This window comes from Equus asinus, chromosome 3, assembly GCF_041296235.1.
Source record: "Equus asinus isolate D_3611 breed Donkey chromosome 3, EquAss-T2T_v2, whole genome shotgun sequence".
In the NCBI taxonomy this organism is placed as follows: Eukaryota; Metazoa; Chordata; class Mammalia; order Perissodactyla; family Equidae; genus Equus; species Equus asinus.
Genome location: NC_091792.1, coordinates 2045358 through 2067979, shown reverse-complemented (window position 1 = coordinate 2067979; position 22622 = coordinate 2045358). Strand labels below are relative to the sequence as shown.

At 38.2% G+C, this 22622-nt stretch overlaps 1 protein-coding gene across 6 annotated transcripts in view; it reads left to right on the top strand.

Annotated features, from left to right (window-relative positions):
* TBCK (TBC1 domain containing kinase) overlaps positions 1 to 22622 on the top strand; it is a 196946-nt gene that overhangs the window by 143816 nt on the left and 30508 nt on the right. For all 6 annotated transcript variants that reach the window (XM_014839107.3, XM_070504540.1, XM_070504538.1 and 3 more), the window contains one exon: positions 16305 to 16480. In XM_014839107.3, the coding sequence (XP_014694593.1) occupies positions 16305 to 16480 (176 nt within the window). The remainder of the gene's footprint in view (positions 1 to 16304; positions 16481 to 22622) is intronic.

The window sequence follows — 22622 nt, the reverse complement described above, 5'->3', positions numbered from 1 at the left end:
CACTTTATGATGTTTTCTCTCTTAAAATCAGTCAAAGGTGACCCTATTGAATCAGGTCAGGACGTATGTAGTGAATCAAGGCATAATTACAGGATGTTACTATGTGAGTATGTGAGAACATAAACACAGTTGTCGTGTAACATGGAAAGCATCAGGAACTGAAAGTGACAAACTGTTCTCCTTCCTGAAAACTTTAAAACATGGACAATTTTGCTTCAAGAGAGGAAATGTAAAGAAAGGAGAGAAATGTTGATAGAGATTAAGGAAAAGCCAAGAGAAAGATGATTTTTTTAAAGATACTTTTTTAATTTTACTTTTCCTTTTTTTTCTCATCATTTTAAGAGAATTTTGACTAAGTTCTATTCAGTCAGCAAACATTTATTGAGGACCTGCTGCATGCCAAGCACTTAATAATTTAATTTGTTAAGGGCCTTCCTGTTACAGCAAGCCTTTCACAGTCCTCATTCATAGTGGTAGGGACTGCATCTTTCAAGGCACCTTGCTAATTGAGGGCACCTGAGGAGAGGTGGCCGGAAACATACCTTTGTTCAGATGAAGGAGATCAGCAATGCCCCAGCGTCACCCCAGTACAACCATGCTGTCATTTTCCCGTCTCAAATGTTATTTAAAACAGAGCCCTGCAAGTCCAGAGTTAGCAAGATTGTTATCATTTTATATAAACTTCCTTTCCCACAGTATAGCAGTTCCAAATTTGGGGTGTAATTTAATTCAACACACCAGAAAACTATTTTGGCAGATGGAAATAATGTATCAGGAAGGGATAAAAACATGTTTTCAATTGTTTGGAAGGATAAGCTGAACCAAAATCTCAAATCCTTTGTGGAATGAAACAGAGTATAAATAAATAGATGTAGCAAAATAACTCAAGGATGTTGCTTTATTTCCAGGTCAAGAAACTGTAAATTAGTGATGCATGTTTATCATTGCTTTTTCTCGGTGACCCTTCATGTTTTTTTCTCACTTAAAAAGTCTCATTGTCTCACTACAGCTGTCTAGAGCTTGAAACATTTACATGTTATATATCTTGTCACTATTTTCTTAAACATTTACTATTATCCTTTTTGTGTGAAGTTATCCTGGGAAATTAAAATGCATAGTTGCATATTAAAGATGTTTTCTTCCTCTGAGTTATAGAAATCTCTGAGGCTTTTCATGCTAAATCATCGAATTAGTAAATGCCACTTTTCTGAATGTAGAGATTTCAGTGTGCACAAGTCTGTTCCACATGGAGCAGCCCCTTGTAAACATAGCAAGGGAAACAAGGGCAGAAAAAAATGCAGATTTCTAGAGTGTCTTGTATTGAGGAGGATTTTTGGGTTTTGTTTCTGTTTTTGTTTCGGTGGGTCTTGGGAAAGAAAAGAGAGATGTATAGAAGTTTTGGGGAGGAGGGTTTGGGGGAAACACAATAGAAGAGAATGAATATGAATTACCGTTATCTTTGGTGAAAATAATAATTGTCACCATCTAGGGTGGAGTATCCTGCTTAGCACTGGCCAGCCCGCAGCTGAACTGATCTGTGACAGCGGCACCCTCACTGCAGACGTTGGGGCGACACTGCGACACAGCCTTAGCGCACCCACGTGGCAGTGCTGCGAAGGGCATGCTGGTGGCAGGTTTTATTCCTTTGCACCTGATTTAGTTGATTATTGATTTGAGACAGTTCCTGGAGCAATGTTTTTCCACCCATAAATCTGCAGAATATATTTTATTCATGAAGAGTGTTGGGCACAGACAGCACAATTCCAACTTGCTAATGAATATCTGGGGTCCTGCACTGAGATCTTCCTTATGCAGCCTCAAAGTTCAGGGATGTCATTTCATGTATCACTGACATTCCATGGCATTTAAAGAGAAATGGATTCTGGCACAATTCTACAGAAAGGCTGGCAACAAGAGACACAGCTGTTGTAGATGGGATTCAGTGAGTCTAATGATTTTCACAATTCCAGGATATAAATGTCCTGTTTATTTCATTCCATCTCCCAGGATATTCTAAAAAATAAGCAAAATAAATAAGCCATGTTATATGAGAAATAAACCTACTACTAAAAGTTCAGTTTGTTAACCTGATTCATACAGGTGCTAACACAGCATTTGACAAAGGAACATAATGGAAGAAAGAAAAGACAGCTGTCTGCAGCATTCTCACATCTTCTAGAGAATCATTGCCAAAGGTTATTTCTTTCCTTGTTCTCTTCAAAGCCAAAACGAGCAACTAAAAAGCCTTGCTACACAGGGATCTTTCCAAAAGTACATCAGTCCAAATGATAGATTATTGTTCAGAAATCCTACAGAAATTAAGTAAAACAAACAGCAAAGAGAAGACAAGTAGAGTCCTGACAGACTTGATTTAATTACTGGATTTTAAACTCACCTACTTACCAAATAGATATTTGAATTAGTTTAAGTTTATTAAATAATTGTTTTCTTGAATAAACTAAATGGTTCTCGTGAATTTAATACCCCTGTGGTAAACTGGCTTCCCACGTGTATTTGTATTCACTTCTGAATCCTTTTTTGAGCTACCTTCATCTGTTTCAGTTTATTTCTTTTCCAGTACCAAGAGGTTATTAAAATTATAACTATTTCATACATGCGCATAATGTTTCCACATGAATTGTAGAATTGGCTTGTCCTTTTCCTCCCTCCCCTGAAAAAAATCATTTCGGTATTTATATTTTGACTGAATTAAATTTATAAATAAGTAGGGAAAATTGACATATAATAATTTATTTTTTCCAAAAACAGAGTATGTCTTTCTGTTTATTCATGTCATCTTTTTAGGTTCCTCTGTGGCATTTTAAAGTGTTATTGCATATTTCTCATTAGGATTTTTCCTGTTTTAACCTTTCTGTTGCTATTGTTATTATTGGGACATTGTATCTCAATTATTTTCTAGCTGGATTTTTTATGTATATATAGAAAGATTGTTTATTTTATAAACAGTTTGGTGTAATGATTAAGAATACCGACATAAATTTTTGAATCCCAGCTGTGCCATACCAGCTATGTGACCTGTTTTTTTGTTGTCCATAAAATAGAGATAATAAAATTCAATACTTCCTAGGATTACTGGGAGGATTAAGCGAGTTCATGTGTGTGGAACACCACTGGCTTATCATAAACAGTCTGTTTTCACTCATCGTCGTCATCACCATCATCATTTATCAGCCACATTATTATTCTCTCATTGTTCGTAATAGTTTTTCAGTTGATTCAGATTTTCCAGTTATATATCATCTGCAAATTATGGTAATTTTGCCTCTTTTCTGATTTTATACATCTTATATCTTTCTATTATTTAATTGCTTCACCTAATTCTCCAAAACAGTGTTACATAACAATGATAATGGTGAACGTCTTTATCTAACACTTACATTTAATGGCAGTGTTTTTAATGTTTTGCTCTCGTTTGGCTTAAGAGATAAACTACTGCCCATACTGTGTTTCTTCCTTCCCTGAATTCTCATAGGTTGTCCCTGTGATTCCATACGTGGAATCTTCTGAGGAAGGCAGTGTCTTGGTGTGGTTAGGAGCTCAGACTCCAGAGCCAGACTGAGCACATTTGAATCCTGGCTCTGTTACTTACTGATGGTGTGGCCTTTGGTAAGCTTTTTAACCTCTCTGTGCCCCAATTTCCTCGTCTATAAATGAGCAAAATAATAAAACCTCCCTCATAGGATAGTTGCGACACTGAAATGATTCATGTATGTCAAGTACTTATCCCAGTGACCAGCACATAGTAAGCACTATATAAATATTTTCTGTTATTATTCTGTAGTTTTATTACTGCTTCATTTATGTTAGTCTTGCCTTTCCAACCGGACTGTGGACTCTCTGAGGTGGAAATGATACTTTGTCTCTCTCAAGATGGCCAGCACAGCCTAGTTCATTAAATAATTGTTGTTTGATGATTTCTTCAAAATTTAGACTATCGTAAGACCACCATGAAGTTCAAGCTGCTTCGTTTTGGATTCAATTTTTAACAACCACCACCTGTTTTATATAAAGATCCACAGTCTACTAAACGTTTTTACATCTGTCATCCCAATTGATCCTCACAGTAAATTGATGAGGTAAATAGGACAGGTGTAATTATTCTCATTCTGCAGCTTAGCAACTTAAAGTCAGAGAAGGGCAGTGTCTTCCAAGCCCGCCCTCAGCGCTGCCACGTCTCCCTCCTCACCTGCTCAGAGAGGAGTAGGACAGATTCCTAAGTCTTCTGTGTCACACAGGCATGTCAGCTACCCTTCTCGTAGGTGTGCCCAGGTCTCTACACATGACCGTCTCGTGAGGGGGATGTGAGTGTCCAGAACACGCTCTCTCCCACCCTGTAAGTGGGAAGGGAGGCGCACCTTCAGGGGGATGTGAGTGTCCAGAACACCCTCTCTTCCACCTTGTTAAGTGGGAAGGGAGGTGCAGCTTCGGGGGGATGTGAGTGTCCAGAACACGCTCTCTCCCACCCTGTAAGTGGGAAGGGAGGCGCACCTTCAGGGGGATGTGAGTGTCCAGAACACCCTCTCTTCCACCTTGTAAGTGGGAAGGGAGGCGCAGCTTCGGGGGGATGTGAGTGTCCAGAACACGCTCTCTTCCACCTTGTAAGTGGGAAGGGAGGCGCACCTTCGGGGGGATGTGAGTGTCCAGAACACCCTCTCTTCCACCTTGTAAGTGGGAAGGGAGGCGCACCTTCGGGGGGATGTGAGTGTCTAGAACACGCTCTCTTCCACCTTGTAAGTGGGAAGGGAGGTGCAGCTTTGGGGGGATGTGCGTGTCCAGAACACGCTCTCTTCCACCTTGTTAAGTGGGAAGGGAGGTGTAGCTTCAGGGGGATGTGAGTGTCCAGAACACGCTCTCTTCCACCTTGTAAGTGGGAAGGGAGGTGCAGCTTTGGGGGGATGTGCGTGTCCAGAACACGCTCTCTTCCACCCTGTAAGTGTGAAGGGAGGTGCAGCTTATCTCTCCACACAGTTTACCCCCCTACTAACCAAAGCTCTTTGGGTAAGCTGAAAGGAAAGGGGAAGCTGGGGTGATGGTTGGAAGCAATAGAGTTACTTTTGTCCCTTCCCAGTTAGCCCTGGGGGAGGTATTGGTGACTCTTAGTGGTGGTTTCCATTATTTGGTAGCATATTAGAACCTCTTTCTTTCATCATAGGGACAGCATCACTCCACATCCTTTTACACATTCATGCGTTTATTTATCAAACATTTTCGCCCCTTCTCTGGGCAGGGCCCTACTATACTTGCTATAGAAGGTAGAAGTATTTGAAGCTTAAGCTATTGATGTGCCTGGCTCTGTGTTCTCAGCAGCATGTTTATACTGATCCAGTCTCCCTCCTAGAAACATCATATGTCACTTGAAAAAATCTTTGAGTACAGTCTTGCTTTTACAAGTTGTCCTCAGGAAAAGTATGTTTTCACTGTGTTGAAACATACATTATTTAATACATGGTTTGCCCTGTGATGTTCCTGCCTCATAAGCATGCCTGCTTTTGCTTTTTATACTTTCTGATTCATATTTCCACCTTTCTTTGAGATTATTTTTAGTATTCCAGTTTGTGTTCCAATTCCAGTTATTCAGTGAAATTTAAGTCTTTTTACAAAATTGTTTTTGCTCAAAACTCATATATATTTCTTTCTATAGGAAATGTATGCAATGTCTGTCACTTTCTGTGCTGCCTAAGTTTAAGTTCTTGATTTATAAAGTAGATATTTAATAAATATTACTTTGCTTTTAAAATGAAGAGATTTTAAATTGACTCAAAGAACCAGTGCTGCAGACATTCTGCAGTCATCCTTTCCCTGAGAAAAAACCCTAAAACCTTCAAGAAAATGTCAGATCTATCATGTATCTCCCAAAAGCAGCACTACTGGCCTCGTTTATGCCCAGGTATGACGACGTGGAGTTGTTTGGAGTGCAGGATCAAAATGTATTACTCTTAAAGGAAACAAAATTGTTGCTAAGAAAAATATCAGCCATTTATGCATTAATCTACTGAATAATTTTCCCTTCTCATGTTAAACTAGGAAAAATATTATAATTATTTAGTGATAATGTAATTTACATTTGTGTTGGTAGAAGTTTGGAAAAGCATATAAGTATTCTGCCGTGTAGCAAACAGGCTCTTTTCTCTAAATTCTTCATCCATCTGATGAAGAGGTGGATAAACATCAGTTTATTCAACATTTCTTTATGTAGAAGGCAGAGTCATCCTTACCAATGAAATGCCTAGGAACCTCACACATTTCTTCCTATTGTCAGTATTAACTTGTGCGTCTCCTTTCCAAACTTGGATGTGTGAAAGCTTGCCTTTCTTGCTAATTCTTTTTTCTCATCTTTAAGTTTTATCTGAATTTAAGAATAATAATGGCTTTATTGTTTTCCTTGACATCTCTGCGTGTTTGCCAGTGCCAGATTTCATTACCTTTAATGGTGAGTGTAGCCATGAGTTCTCATTTGTACAGCCTTTTGATATCGCTGTGAACATTTGATAAGACTCGTCTTCAGACAGGTTAGGTTCAGTTATAATGTATTTAAGAGAGTTATATAATAATGCTGGTTGAAAAAAGATAATCATATTTTTATAAATTTTTAAATTTTCAAAAGTAGTTCATACTCAATGAATAAAACTTAAACTCAAAAAAGCATGAAGAAAAATGTCAGATTCCACTAGTTCACAAATAACCACTTATACAGTTGCTATGTATCAGTCATACGTATATGATAAATAAATACAGATGCATGTAGTTACGCATATATATTCACTGTGAAATATATATATACACACACATATATATTTACTATGAGATACATTACCAAACTGGTATCATAATAAATTTATGATTTTGTAGGATCTTTTTCCCCTTGACGATACATCCTGAATATTTCCTCTCTTAAGAAATATTTTTCTAGGTCCTGCCCCAGTGGCCTAGTGGTTAAGTTCAGCATGCTCTGCTTCAGCAGCCCAGGTTCTGTTCCCAGGCATGGACCTACACCACTCGCCAGTGGCCATGCTGTGGCAGTGGCTCACCCATCAAAAAAAAAAAAGAAAAGAGGATGATTGGCAATAGATGTTAGCTCAGGGCAAATCTTCCTCAACAACAACAAAAAAAGTATTTTTCTAAAATATATTTTTAATGGATGAATAGTATTTCTTTACATGAATTTGCTGCCATTTTCTTCTCCTACCCCCTTTATCATGTGTTGACTTTATTTCAGTTTTTCATAATTTAAGAAAAACAGTATGTTTGATAAATATTTTTTCCATACAACTTTGTACAGTCTATGATTATGTAAATGGAACAAATTTCTAAAACTAGATTTCTATATTAAAAGGTATGCATATGTGAAAGTTTTTAATACATATTGCCAGATTTTTCTCCAGGGGATCATGTTATTCACACGTCTAAAATGTGTGTATTTTAGAGTTCTTCCCTATACTGTACTGTCAGAGTTTGACAGCAAAAGGTGGTACACTCAAATTAGGATAATTCAAGAACCGTTTATTTACAGAGATGATAATTACAAAGATGATGGTGGAATGTTGGGGAAAATACAAGAGATAATGCAGTAAATTATGGATACTAGCTATAGCCCTGTCACCAGCCAAAGGCCCAAAGGGATGAGGGAGAAAGAGGTTACCAGACCATGAAAAAGAGAAGCAGGTAGAGAAAGCCATCTTGAGAGGTAGAGTGAGCTTTGATCAACGGACATAGCCAGGCCAAAGTGACTTCTCAAGTAGGGAACCAGGGGAATAAATATCCTGACCCCACTCTCCCTACTGTCTGTACCCACTTGAAAGCCAGGGGACCCAGGATCCCTCTGGATGTTGTCCAGACATGTTGCATCCCAGAGCAGAGAGCAAGGTGGAAGCCAGTGGAGAGTGAGTCTGGAGGGGCAGGCAGAAGCCGTCCGAGATACTTACCGACTTTTTGTATTTCTATGATTGGGAATACATTTTATGTTTCTGTGATTATTAGTGAGAGAAAAAATTTTTTGTTATTACCCGTTGGTGTTTCTTTTGTCAATTATATGTTTACATCTCCCCCTTTCTTTTTTAAACTAATCAGGGTTTTTTTCTTTTTTTTTTTTTCCACCATCACGATATATATTTTTTATTTATTTATGTTTTTAATTCCAATAACATTGGATTATAACATTATATAGCTTTTGGATGTACATCATAATATATTTTGAATTCTGTGTAGATTACATTATGTTCACCACCCAGAAACTAATTATAGTCCATCCCTTCACATGTGAGCCTAATCACCCCTTTTGCCCTCCCCCTCCCACCCATGGTAACCACCAATCCATTCTCCATTGCTATGTGTGTGTTTGTTGTTGTTTTTATCTTCTACTTATGAGTGAGATCATACGGTATTTGACTTTCTCCCTCTGACTTATTCCACTCCGCATAATACCCGCAAGGTCCATCCATGATGTCACAAGTCGCCGGATTTCATCATTTCTTATGGCTGAGTAGTATTCCATTGTGTATAAATACCACATCTTCTTTATCCCTTCGTCCCTTGATGGGCACCTAGGTTGCTTCCAAGTGTTGGCTATTGTGTATAATGCTGCAGTGAACATAGGGGTGCCAGTGTCTTTATGCCTTTGCGTTTTTAAGTTCTTTGGATAAATCACCCAGCAGTGGGATAGCTGGATCATATGGTAGATCTATTTTTAATTTTCTGAGGATACTCCATACTGCTTTCCATAGTGGCTGCACCAGTTTGCACTCCCACCAGCAGTGAACAAGGATTCCCTTCTCTCCACATCCTCTCCAACATTTGTTGTTTCCCGTCTTATTAATTATAGCCATTCTGACCCGAGTGAGGTGATATCTCATTGTAGTTTTGATTTGCATTTCCCTGATAGCTAATGATGTTGAGCATCTTTTCATATGCCTGTTGGCCATCTGTATATCTTCTTTGGAGAAATCTCTGTTCAGATCTTTTGCCTATTTTTTAATTGGCTTGTTGTTTTTTGTTGTTGAGGTGTATGACTTCTTTGTATATTTTGTATATTAACCCCTTATCTGATATATGGTTTGCAAATGTCTTCTCCCAATTGTTAGCTTGTCTTTTCGTTTTGTTGATGGTTTCCTTTGCAGTGCAGAAGTTTTTTAGTTTGATGTAGTCCCATTTGTTCATTTTTTTCTCTTGTTTCCCTTGCCCGGTCAGACATGGTACTTGAAAATACACTGCTAAGACCGATGTCAAAGAACATACTGCCTGTGTTTTCTTCTAGAACTTTCATGGTTTCGGGTCTTACATTCAAGTCTTTAATCCATTTTGAGTTGATTTTTGTGCATGGTGTAAGGAAGGGTTTTTTTCTTACTGATTTTATCTTACTGAGTAAAAGAGCTTTTTATATATTAAGGGCATCTTAAATTTTTATTTTTCACATGTTACTCTTTAAGAGTCTGGCTTTTGCTGTATGCTTATAAATATTTCTAGTTGTCAATACTTTTTCTCATCCTTTTCTGATTCCACTTTTATACTTAATTTTTTTCCATCCATAAATCATTTTGCTATATATAGTATAAGATAGAAACATAATTTTATTTTCTTCCCGTTAATGGTATGCCAACACCACATCCTAAATAATGCATCCTTCCCCTGGTGATTTGACATGGCATCCTAATTCTTTTACCAAATACTTACACTTAGCTGAATTTGTTTCTGTGCATCCATAATGTCCTTTTAATCTTTTAGTCTATTCAGATGCATACCAACAATGTTAACTTTATATAGTTTAATATATAACAAGATATTTTATTATTTTTCAGTATTTTCTTGACATTCTCATCTATTTAGTATGTCAAATGAACTTTAGAATTTATGTTTCAGAATGAAAAAAAGATGCTTTTTAGGAGTTTGATAAAATTGTAATATATTAATACATTACTCTGAGGGAAAATAAAATCCATGTAATGTTGAGTCTTTCTTTCTACATGGCATCTTACCTCTCTCAGTTTTTTCAAATGCCAATCACAAGCCTGTCTGATTTTCTTTAAATGTGACCAGCTTATTTTTCAGCATTTTATTTTGGGGCAATGTTCTGATGCTGTGAAGGAAAGCTCTTGTTCGTTGTGTTTTCTGACTGGCTCCTGCTCCATAGAGAAAAGCTGCTGACTTTGTTGTGTGTATGTTGTAACTAAAACCTGACCAAATTCATACCAGTTTTATTGCATCATCCTCTGATTATTCTGGATTTTCCCGAAGAGTATGTATTGTCTAAAAGTAAAGATAATTTATTTCTTCTTTTCCAGTATTTATACCCCTTACTTATTTTTCTTATTGTCTCCATAGCAACTTCCATAGCAATAATAACTAATAATGCTGATAGCTGTATTTCTGCATTTTGATTTTAGTAAGTCTTCCTGTGTGGTTCATCATTAAGTAGAATGTCAGATATTTGAAATAAAGGACATCTGTCTTAAAGAGCATCTTTCATCATTCTAATTAAGTTTCCTTCTGATACGTATTTACCGTGAGGTTTTCTTTTTCTAAAATTGGGCATAAATGTGAAATTTTATCACATATGGCTTCAGGTCACCTATAGTGATGATTGCATACTTTCTATCTTTTGACTAATTAAAGATGATGGATTATTTTTAAATTGTCCTAATTTTGAACCATCCTTCATTCCTGGAATATGCCCTACTTGGTCATAGTATGTCATTCTTTTAAATTGGTACTGCATTCAGTTTTATAGTTTTGAGGAGTTTGTTTTAAATCTGTATTCATAAGGAATATTGATGTGTGTGTGTGCGTGTGCGTGTGCGTGTTGTGCTAACTTTGTCAGATTTAAGTATTAGGTTAAGGCAGCTTCTTAAAATAGCCTGGGGCACGTTTCAATGTTCTCTTTGCCTTGGAGCAGCTACTGTATCCTAGACATTCCCTGTTCTTTGGAAACGAGATAGAATTGTTTGGGGAAAAATGCGTTTGGCACCTTTCTGCAAAGTAATCATTTGAAAACTTTAAAATTTTTCCTGTATCTACAAAGTCTATTCAGATTTTCTGTGACTTTTGTATGCACACATACACACATATCATTCTCCTCAGCTCTACTTAGGCCTATGGATATATAGATCTCTTCAGATTTGCTACTCTTTTGTGAATATGTGGAATCAACATTTTAAAATTTTAATAATATAGAATTGTATATAGTATATTTTTAAATATTTTTACATGCTTATATTCTCATTTATATTTAATTAGAAGTGAGAAAGAAAAAGAATATAAAAACATATTTATGTTTATATTTTTCTCATTTCTAATCATGCACACACACAGTTCATCACAAATTTTCCAGTTTTATTGATTTTCCCCAAAATACCACCTATAGTTTTTATCTATTTTTTCCTTCATTAATGTGTTTATTATTATTAAATTATACCCCCTACTTGCCTAAGGATAGTTTGTTTTTGTTTTTAGTTTTTACCTCCTTTATATTCACCTAACTTCTTTCAATTAATTAGAGTACATTTTGCAAGTTTTATGTGTTAGCCACTGTTATCTGCAATTTTTCAGTTGAGGGAAGGAAAGATGACTATGAGAAATTGTTGAAACAGATATAGATTCAGTGTTGTTGATTAATCATCGCAGTGCCCAGAGGCTGGAGAGAATCTAATGATTTGCCATCCCAGAAGACTCTGTCTAATAATCCAGACAGAAGAAAAGATTCTGCTCTGAAGCGTTATTTCATCATATTTTTATTCACTCATTCACTCATCAGATATCTGTTGAGTTCTTTTGTGCCAGACTTTGTGCTAGCTTGTAGAGATACAAATAAGAAAAGATGTGAAACCTGCCTTGAAGGATATTGTAAGTCAAGTAGAGAAACAGACACTATATCACAAATATAATAATTACTATGATGGTGTTTTGTGCACGTTGTCTTAGGAACATATACATGCCCTATAGCACAAAGTTACTCAGGATAAGTTGCAGAAGATGTAGAAATACTATTTTATTCATTTATGTTCCACAAATATATTTTAATATCTTTTATGTATCTTTTATGCTGGGTCCTGGGGAAGACTAGGTATAAAAGTAATTTTCCCTTATCCTTGAGGAACTTTCAATCTAGTGGGAAATGAATAATCCCATTATGATGAAGACATGCACCAGATAACTATGGGGACACAGAAGAGAAAGTAAATGTCTGTCAGGAGTTAAAGGCTTTCTTCACAGAGAAGGTAGTGTTTGAGCTGATACTTGAAAGGTGAACAGGGATTTATTAGATGGACGAGGTGTGGCATCCTCAGCAGAGGGAATGTGTGCAACGGCACAGTGGGATGAAAAGGCAAATAGCCTGCTAATGCCAAAGCACATGTACAAGCTTGTGAGGGCGAGAAAAGAGGTAAAAGATAGCAAACAGTTACTGAACTCTTTACAGTGGGTCAAAGACCATTCTAGACACTTTGCATAGACTAACTCATTCAGTCCTTACAGGGGCCCAGGAGGACTTCAGGTAACGACTGTTATCCCACTTTATGGATGAAGAAATGGACAGAGAGGCTAAATATCACGCCCAGAGTCACCTCCGGATTAGTAGGGGGCCAAGACTTGAATCCAGATAGTCTCTGGACTCCATAGCCTCTGGTTTCCTGCCTACCATGGACAGGGGTCAGTTCACAAAGGGTTTTATGTGCTATACTGAGCCATTTGGATTTCATTCTCTCAATGTCTAGAAGCCACTGAGGTGTTGTTAATGATAAAAGGTACATGATCAGGTTTTTATTTTTCTCTCAAATGGCATTTGGAAGATGGATTAGAAGAGACAGCTTTAGGTGAAGAGGGAAGCAGAGAACCAAGGGGATAGAAAGAAAGAAGCAGACAGCTCCCAAAGTCCCTGTAAGAGATGACGAGGCCTTGGATGGGGCAGTGAGTCAGGGAGCAGTTTCAAGAACTACTTGGTGGAACTTGGGGATCTGTTAGAATGAGGAATAAGGAAGAGTAAGGTGTCAGTGATGATTTCCAGGTTCCTCTTGGGTAACTAGATTGAAGGTAGTGCCAGGATCCAGGACAGGGAATAAGGGAAGAGTGTTCTAGATACCAGCCCTGTATTCTCGTAGTTAAAATGCCTCTGTAGTTATTTAGGAGCTTTTACATATGAAACATAAATGTACAGTTATGTCCTTATGGATGTTGGTTACATATGCAACATAGGAGTATACAGGCAAACTCTCACTAAGAGGCTACCATTTCAGACTCTTATGGCTCATGACAGTCTCCCGATGGTTCAAATGAATACAGCAAAATGCCTGTCTTGTTACCAGGTTCAGATTGTTGCTTGCTTGGTTAGTATTATCACTAATACATCCAGATCACCATTTCAGAGACCCCACTCTGAAAGATGATTTCTGTCAGTAACACTGCTAAATAAATTCTGACTCTAGTTTGACAATAGAATATGAATTTTGTTGAAAAAAAAAGTAGTTCTCAGACATATTGCTTTCTGATATTTGAACATCTAAGCTTGATATGCATTGTGTGTACAGGTTCTTGGGCAGAAAAGACAAATTAGTAGACACTTCCAGAGTTGCTCTATATTCTTGTCCACTGCCCATAAACAAAGTCCCATAAATTTGAAACTCCAGTCACACAGGAAAATGCCAATGTCAGTGATGCTAAACAAGATGAAAGTTGTTCAGAGGAAGTTTCATTTTTATGCCTCTAAGTGGAAATTATACCATGAATAGCAAAATGGCATATAAAACTGTCTAATAAAGGAAAAACTAGATTCTGTATTTTTAATATTATAATTTTATTTTCTTCATAGAGCAAAATAGTATAATTTGTCCTAAATCTAACTTACTAATCTCCTAATTAGTTTGCAGAGGAACTTGCATGCACCATATTAAAGTTCTTTTCTGATACACACTCAGAAAAGCTCAGAAACTTATGAATTTGTCAGTGATTCCTCTCTCCTTCTGTTCTTACCATTTCACATAGTGGTTCCTCTTTCCTTTGAAAAACTCCTCACATGTGATGCATTTGATTAGAACCAATGCCAAGCTCAGATCTTTCTTAAATCGATCAGTTCTTCATAGAGAATACTTTGGTCAAGTCCTCTTCTTCATCAGCCAGGGCACACCTTTCCTTCAGAGGACGCCTCTGTCTGAAATGCCACATTCATCACTAAATGACTAAAAGCAGGACTAGGGTAATCAAAAGTTCTTTATTTTATCTTCGTAAATGTACAACTTCATGTGAGGCCTAGGAAAAATACCTGTAGGGATTGCCATCCAATGAAAAAGGGGATGGAAGCATCAATTGGATGGCTTGCTGATTTTAAAGCTCTTTAATCTTCCTGAAGCACTTTTAACTTCAGAATGTTTAAGTAGCTTTAATTCCTAATATTAAAAAATTAAAATTCCTAATGCCTATTCTTTAAGAACCATAAACCCATAAAGCTTAGCAATTCCCATTTCTATTTAAAGGCTAATAAAGTGAGAGAACAAGTGCTTTACCACTAAAGCATTTACTGCAAAGTAAAGGGAAACCCAAGGGATGAGAGCCGACGTTCAAACTCCAGTTGAAAACATTTCGTTTTCAAAATAAATAGGTCCAATAAGTGATTCATATGCTTTATTCTCTCCTGCCTAGAAATTCTAAATTGGAAATTCTAAATGTGGAATCTCACAATGGAATTGAGAAAATAAAGAAAATGAGTAGAGATAATAATTAGACTCAGTTTTGAAAACTTAGTAAGCATATAGATGTAAAATTTTTTTGAATCCCCATATTTCAATCAAGTGAATTTTGGAAGTTCTTAAATTCTCAAGTTTTCAAGAGTGACTACTAGTGCTCAATAAATTTATGTTGAATTGAGTTGTGTTATTGTATTGCCTTTAATAGGGGGAAAAATCCTTCTCCCTCCTAAATAGCATGGAGAATAATTGTAAATAGCATTTAGTCTGAATCAGTCTTATGCCATATAATAGACATTAGACAAATGTACTGGTTTGATAGTCTGGATTCTGATTTTACCTCCTTCACAATTAAGGTACATTGTCAGTTTGGTTTACTATTAAGAAAGCATTATGTTGCTCCTCATTCATCTCTGAGAATCTAATTTCCACTCAACCATTCATACATAACGTTATGTTATAAAAGACCAATACATACAATAGAACCAGTTTATTTAATTAGTATATATACTGAGTTTCAGTGTAGTTTCTCATATTACCAGAATTGTAATTAATACAATTCACAACAACAGTAATTATACTTGAAGCAAAGTGAAATGTGCTTAAAGGAGCTGTTTTTAAAGATACACAGTGCTCTCATAAGGAAAAATCTGCCTCATCTCTTTCGATCACATTTGAGCCAAGAGCTTGGAGTGATGCAAAAGAGTCATGCTTTTCTCTGTGAAACTACTAAAAATGTAAACCTCAGTACATACATAGTAAGGACTACAGTTACAAAGTGAGAAGGGATAGTTATACAGTAGGAAGGAGTACGGGACTACAGTTACACAGTGGGAAGGGATAGTTATACAGTAGGAAGGAGTACGGGACTACAGTTACACAGTGGGAAGGGATAGTTATACAGTAGGAGGGAGTACGGGACTACAGTTACACAGTGGGAAGGGATAGTTATACAGTAGGAGGGAGTACGGGACTACAGTTACACAGTGGGAAGGGATAGTTATACAGTAGGAGGGAGTACGGGACTACAGTTACACAGTGGGAAGGGATAGTTATACAGTAGGAGGGAGTACGGGACTACAGTTACACAGTGGGAAGGGATAGTTATACAGTAGGAGGGAGTACGGGACTACAGTTACACAGTGGGAAGGGATAGTTATACAGTAGGAGGGAGTACGGGACTACAGTTACACAGTCGGAAGGGATAGTTATACAGTAGGAAGGAGTACGGGCCTACAGTTACACAGTGGGAAGGGATACAGTTATACAGTAGGAGGGAGTACGGGACTACAGTTACACAGTGGGAAGGGATGAATTATACAGTAGGAAGGAGTACGGGACTACAGTTACACAGTGGGAAGGGATAGTTATACAGTAGGAAGGAGTACGGGACTACAGTTACACAGTGGGAAGGGATAGTTATACAGTAGGAGGGAGTACGGGACTACAGTTACACAGTCGGAAGGGATACAGTTATAGTTACTGCTAAAATGAGATAGAGTTTCCTGTTCTCACATGTGCTATAGTGATTGATCTCAAGAGCCTGAAGATACTCTTTACTGGCTGTAGTGTGTCTCTCTATAATATTCTCAATGTTTGTGGTGTTTGTGCATTTTTCAGTCAAGAGAGTCCATCCCATTAAATGACCTGAAGTCTGAAGTATCCCCACGGATTTCAGCGGAGGACCTGATTGACTTGTGCGAGCTCACGGTGACAGGTCACTTCAAAACACCCACCAAGAAGACAAAGTCCAGTAAACCGAAGCTCCTGGTCGTGGACATCCGGAATACTGAAGAGTATCCTTTACATGTGCAGATTAAAGGGCGCTACGGCCTTGTTCATGTTGCTTCCTTTCCATTTAAAGGGTGTGGTGAAAACAAAGAATACATCTGGGATTCCCCTGAGTTCAGGTAGCTGAATACTCAAACTGGATGCCAGGATAGATTTCATAATGTTTCGTAGGATAACTACATACCAGAGACCTTAAAATGTATTCCAAACAACACAGAAGGTTGGGATATTTTCTTGGTTTTTGTGTTTCTCTGGTGTACATTGCTGTTCTTGAGGGCATTTGAGTTCTTCCTGCTGTAGATAGAATTTTGCCAGAGATGAAGTATTCATTTGTCTACCTCATAACCTAGAGAGAAAGTTTGCCAGATCTCAACACTGAAGTTGTTTTCATTATAATTTCCAAAATATTGGCTTATAGAGAACAATTAAAATATTTTTCACTGACATTTTACTAAGAAATGTACTGTAACTTCTGGTGATTTTGTTTAGCATTTGGTACGAACAGTTACCCAATAGTAACAATTCAATCTTTTCCTTATATTTTCATCATCTGTCAGATCCTCATAAAGCACACCTTGATTCTCTCTACTGTAGAATCTAAGCGAATGATTTTCAAACTTTTTTTTAACAGAGCCACTCCCTTTTAAATTGAAATCTTTCTTAGAAACTCAATATATAAAATATATATGAAGAATTTTTATGATTAATTTTCTTCAAAGTTAACATATAACAGTTATAGCATCGCGAACTATAAATGAGGATTGTATGTAAATGAGTTAGCAGGTTGCTGTTTTCTTAGATGTTAAAATTGGCATATAGTAAGTTTTCATGTGCATATTTTCCATCACAGTTTTTGAAATGGAATTCAAACCATACATTTGCAGAACTCCTGAAGCAATCCATAGAATCTTAGATTACTGAGAATATGATTTGAGAGCCCACTATTTCAGATGATGCATCCCCATCTTTTTGTGAAGTTACTATTTTCCCTAAACTGAGAGACCCCTGAGTCTGGACAGAGCACAGTGCTCATGTCGCTGGTTATCAGGGCATCAGGGGTGCTGGAAGTCCCTCAGCAGAGGAGGTGAGCGGGCCACCAAGGAGCATGAATTCCAGTCCACTGGCCAGGGCCTGCTCTAGTAGAAATTGTTCTTGTCTATTACTTCAAGAGTTTGAAATGCTTCTGATTTTTTAACTTTTTAGTTTATTTTTCTTTTGGTTGAGCCTTTAGCCATAGTCTCTCATAAAACCATCAAAAAAGCGTAGCATTATAGTGCCCTATTTTAATTTTCTTTTTTGTGTGAGGAAGATTGCCACTGAGCTCACATCTGTGCCCATCTTGCTCTGTTTTATATGGGATGCTGCCACAGCGTGGCTTGACGAGCAGTGCTAGGTCCACGCCTAGGATCTGAACTTGCGAACCCCAGGCCACCAGAGCGGAGCAAGCGAACTTAACTACTACACCACTGGGCTGTCCCCGTATTTTAATTTTAAAGACTATTACTAAAATAGTTTATGTACACACACTCTTCTGATGTTTCCTTTCAAATAAATAACTATTTGAAGTTTTAAAATACACACAATATGAAAATGACACTCACCAAGGTTTTCCAAACCTCACAGTCTGATTTTTACATTGATACTCTCTTTTATTTTCTGCAGAATAAACACAAATAAAACAGCAGAAAGCAGAGCTAGCCTGAACTCCATTCTCTGATGAGTATGGATGAGTCTAAGGTAGGAGTCCCTCTGTGTCACCCCCACACTTGGTTCAGAGTTGGAACAAGGCAGAGACCTGGCCTGGTGGTTTTACTGTCTACAGTTGCAGGCTAGAGAGAACGCACAGTGCTCTGTGCCACTTTCGAATGGGTGACTCCAAGGGAATAAAGAAAGGAAAATAAACTCAGCCATCTTTTATGATCCTCCCAAAGCACCCAACTTGTGAAGTTTTTAAATCTCCTTTTGAAAGCATGCTTTAAAACCAAGGTTTTTTTAAGTTGGGCCATTTATCCTCACAACATTCCTAACTTTTTCTTTCTGGCATCCTCTTATTGCACGACATATCTACTTCTGTCCCACCTCTAAATACCAAATGTTGGCACCTGTGTATCAATCAGCACTTTGAGAGAAACCACAGGCTAAACTCTTTTCCAAGAGTCATTGCTTATCATTCGGTTCTTCTAGTCTCAAGGACTCAGCGAAGAATGGAGAGCTGGAGGTTCTAAGATCCCCTTTGACTAGGTATCCAAACTATACCAGTGGCCTCCCCAGGCTGGAGAACTCAGCGATCTTTGATAATCTCTTATAATGCAGACCGTTTGATTACGCTACGAGGAAAGAAGTGACCTTTCTTTCTTTCTCTGTGAATCTTAAATCCTGTTCTCAAGGAATTAAAGGCAGGGGAAAGTGTGTGCATAGTAATGAAGAGACTCATAAATTTAGTGCTTCAAATTAATGTGTTAGAATGGGATATTTGACTTTTTTTAGATGTCATCATTCATAGCAACCAAGAAATATTACTGTCTGTAGTGCTGTGGATAATTTTTTTAAGAAAAAGGTATAAAGTTTAGTTCTTATTCACTAGATTGCTTTTAGTATGAAGAATATAAAACAGTAAAATATTTTGTGTCAAATAAATGAACAGTAAAGACAACATGTAGTAAGTGCCACATGATGATACAAACAAAAAACATCAGCAAGAAAGTCACGTCTGGGTCGCAGAAGCAAGGCAAGGATAGGGCCCAATCCTGGTCACCTGGTAACCCAGTAGCAGGCGGAAGCACCCAGAAAATCCTCCCATAAGGAAGAAAGCAAGACAGCAGACCCAGCCCCGCAGTCTCCTGCCTGTACCCATGACAGTTACAGCGTAGGGGTAGTTGGCTGGATAGAAGCCTTTTACATTCTGTTAAGTGATCCAGTGACTTCTGAAGTCTTTCTTCCTTTAAACCCAGAAGCAAGACTGTACTTACAAGAAGTCAGCAGAATCAGAATTTAGAGCTAGCAGCATTCATCCAATACATTTGTTCATCCAACAAGTATTTACTGACTGTCTTAGTATGTGCCAGTCAGTAGTTAGTGTACTAGATTTTGAGCATTTGTTGTTGAACAAAATGACAAATTCCCTGACTCATGGAAATCACATTTTAATTGGAGCCATAGATAAATATATCCATCATATAATCTTAGATAGCATAAGTGCTGTACCTAAGAATAAAGCAAGGAGAAGGATAGAGAGTAATAAAGTCTGATAAAGTAGCCAAGGAAAGCCTCTGAGAAAAGGTGGTATTTCGCCAGAGTTGGATGGCGTAAAGAGGCAGGCTGAAAATGCCATGGGGAGGAGCATTCTGGGCAGAAGGAAGAGTGAGCACAAAGAGCCAGGTGTATGAACATGCTTGGCCGTTTCGTACCAGCAAGGAGGCCAGCAAAGGAAGAGATGAAGCCAGGAGTTAAGGTCACTGAAGCCAAGAGAAGGCATGGGATGGTCAGAAATCTCTGCAGTGTGATTTTAGGATTACTGATATGCCCTAATCCTAGGATACGTGTATCACTAATTCCTGAAAATCCACAATTAGAGATGTACGCTGTGGGCTTCTCACTTTTTACTGTCCTGTAAGATGCAAATGTCCATGGCGGCAGTCGTAGGCTTTAGCTGTTAGTGTAGAACAAGGGGCACTTGGAATGGACAGATGTAAGTGAATTGACTTCTAATAATTGCTAGCATTAAGCGCTCACGGTGTGCAGTCGTGGTGCTAGCCCTATGATGTCAATACCATTAATATCTCTGTTTTACTTATGAAGAAACTGAGGCTAAAAAGGCTGAGCAACTTGCCACAGCCATGCAGCTGCAGCTGGTAGACCAAGCTGGTGCCCCTAAGCTTTGAGCAGGTGCCTGATTGGTCTCTGCCTAGGGCTGTTAGCATAAACAGGTTGAGACAAAAGAATCAATATAAATTAATGACTGAATGTGACGTGTTGATCCCAACCATGTGTTCAGATGCTGTACACTTTCCTTCAAATCTTACGCACAGACTTAGCTATTACTTTCAGGCTGTGTATAGGGGCCCAATCCCAAGGGAACAAACCTACCAATAGTTGTCTTCGTACAGACATAGCCACAGATTCAAGGAAAATGGAACTAAAAAAATGAATTTTTATAGAGTAACTCTTTAATTCTGACCAGGGTAAATCTTTGCAATTAAACTGTGATTTATGTGACTCTACCAATCTGTTTAAAAAGATGAATAAACACTTAATACTGGTATATTTTTTAAATAATTTCATTTCCCCTTTGCCAAACAAAATGTAGTCCTACACAGTAGAGGAAAAAAAAGATACTTTCTATAATACCTTTTTCTTCCCCAAAAGAAGTAAGTTATTTTTGAAGTGTTGTTTATAGTGTTTTTCAAATTGTTTGTAGTCTCCCTATATCATTTTTATCCTCTATTTTGCTTTGATAGATCATTTAAACGGGAAAACTGTCTAACCCAGTTCTTAGATCTTCATATGGGTGAAAATTTTGTTTTTCTAATTTGTGCTTTCAGGAGATTAAATATCTAAAATTAAGTTTCATAGAGTCTTTACCTATGTAAAATAATTGAAATGATTGTTCATGAAGAAGGAGGCAATCTTATCCTTCGGCAAAACAAGTGACCATCTACCAGTGAATTTAAGGGACAGCCTTACCACCCCCTAGAATCCTTCTATGTGTGTAGGGGAGGAAAAATATGTTTTTCCTCTTCCCTTCCAAGTTCTTGGCTGGGGCCCCTGTACAGAAGACAAATTAACAAGAGGAAAGCACATGGATTTATTTAATATAAGTGTTGTGTCGCAAGGGAGCCTTCATAAGGAAATGACAACCTAAAGAAGTGGTTAAACCTGAGCATTTTTGTGCTAGGTCTGATGAAGAGTGGGCAGTCATGGGAAGAAGCAAGAGGGTGTGAGTCAAGGGCAGTTAAACCTGGGGACACTGAGCGAGGCCTCTCCGTTCCCTTCCTCTCGGTGATGTCCCTCCGTCTCGGAGAAAGGATGTTCCTATCCTCCGGGTCCAGGGAGGGCACCTCTCAGTTGACGCTTCTGTGACCTGATTCAGGGAAGGTCAGAAAGGGCTTCCTGCACAGGCCATTTCTCATATACCTTGAACTTAGAATATTCAGTCTGCCAAGATGCCATATTTTGGGATAGCATGTCCTGAACTCTGTTACTTGAAATTCTCTTGAAGCTTCAGCCATTTAGCTTGTGATATAAATATTCCTAGTTGAAATAGCAGTGCCCGCAGGAGGTGATCTACCATCAGTTTCTGTGGTTGCAGGCGAGAAGCACAGCAGCAATCTGAGGGCACCCCGAACTTATGGCAGGGCTGTCAGGGGGGGTGTCGGGGGAGGCAAGGGGCAACTGGGGGGAGCCGGGGCGGGGGCACAGAAGGAAAGCCTGAGGACGTGAAGACAGACTGCTCCCACCTGACAGTAAAGACGTGATCTCAACTTCAGAATAAGAACGGACCCAGAGATAATCTAGTTGAACGCTTACTATCAGAGCTGAACAGCTAACATCAGGGAGGCTAAACAGCAAAGTTTTTGTTGAAGTCATATTTTATTTTTGTTTCTGTTTTTGTTTTTGGGTTTTTTTGAGGAAGATTAGCCCTGAGCTAACATCCGCCACCAATCCTCCCCTTTTTGCTGAGGAAGACTGGCCCTGAGCTAACATCTGTGCCCATCTTCCTCTATTTGATATGTGGGACGCCTGCCACAGCATGGCTTGCCAGGCAGTGTGTAGGTCTGCGCCTGGGATCCGAACCTGTGCACCCCAGGCCTCTGAAGCAGAGCACACGAACTTAACCGCTGTGCCACCAGGCCAGCCCCTTTGTTTGTTTTATAAGAAAGAAACATGAAATGTTAATCTAGATCAAGATTCAAGTCAGTTACATTTGTTCTTCAGTACATTTAGGGATTTCAGAGCAAACAATTTCATATTTTAAAGAGGCAATAGAAAATGTTTCTCATGTAGTGGCATAAATTTCATACGTAATGTTAATAGTTTCAAAGGTAATATGCAAGCCAAATTGTTGTTTTCCTTAATAGTTCTGAACATTTAGGGTTTCAGATTTCCTGGAGTTCGTTTTAAGAGTGGTCTTAGTCAGTAAATGTGAGT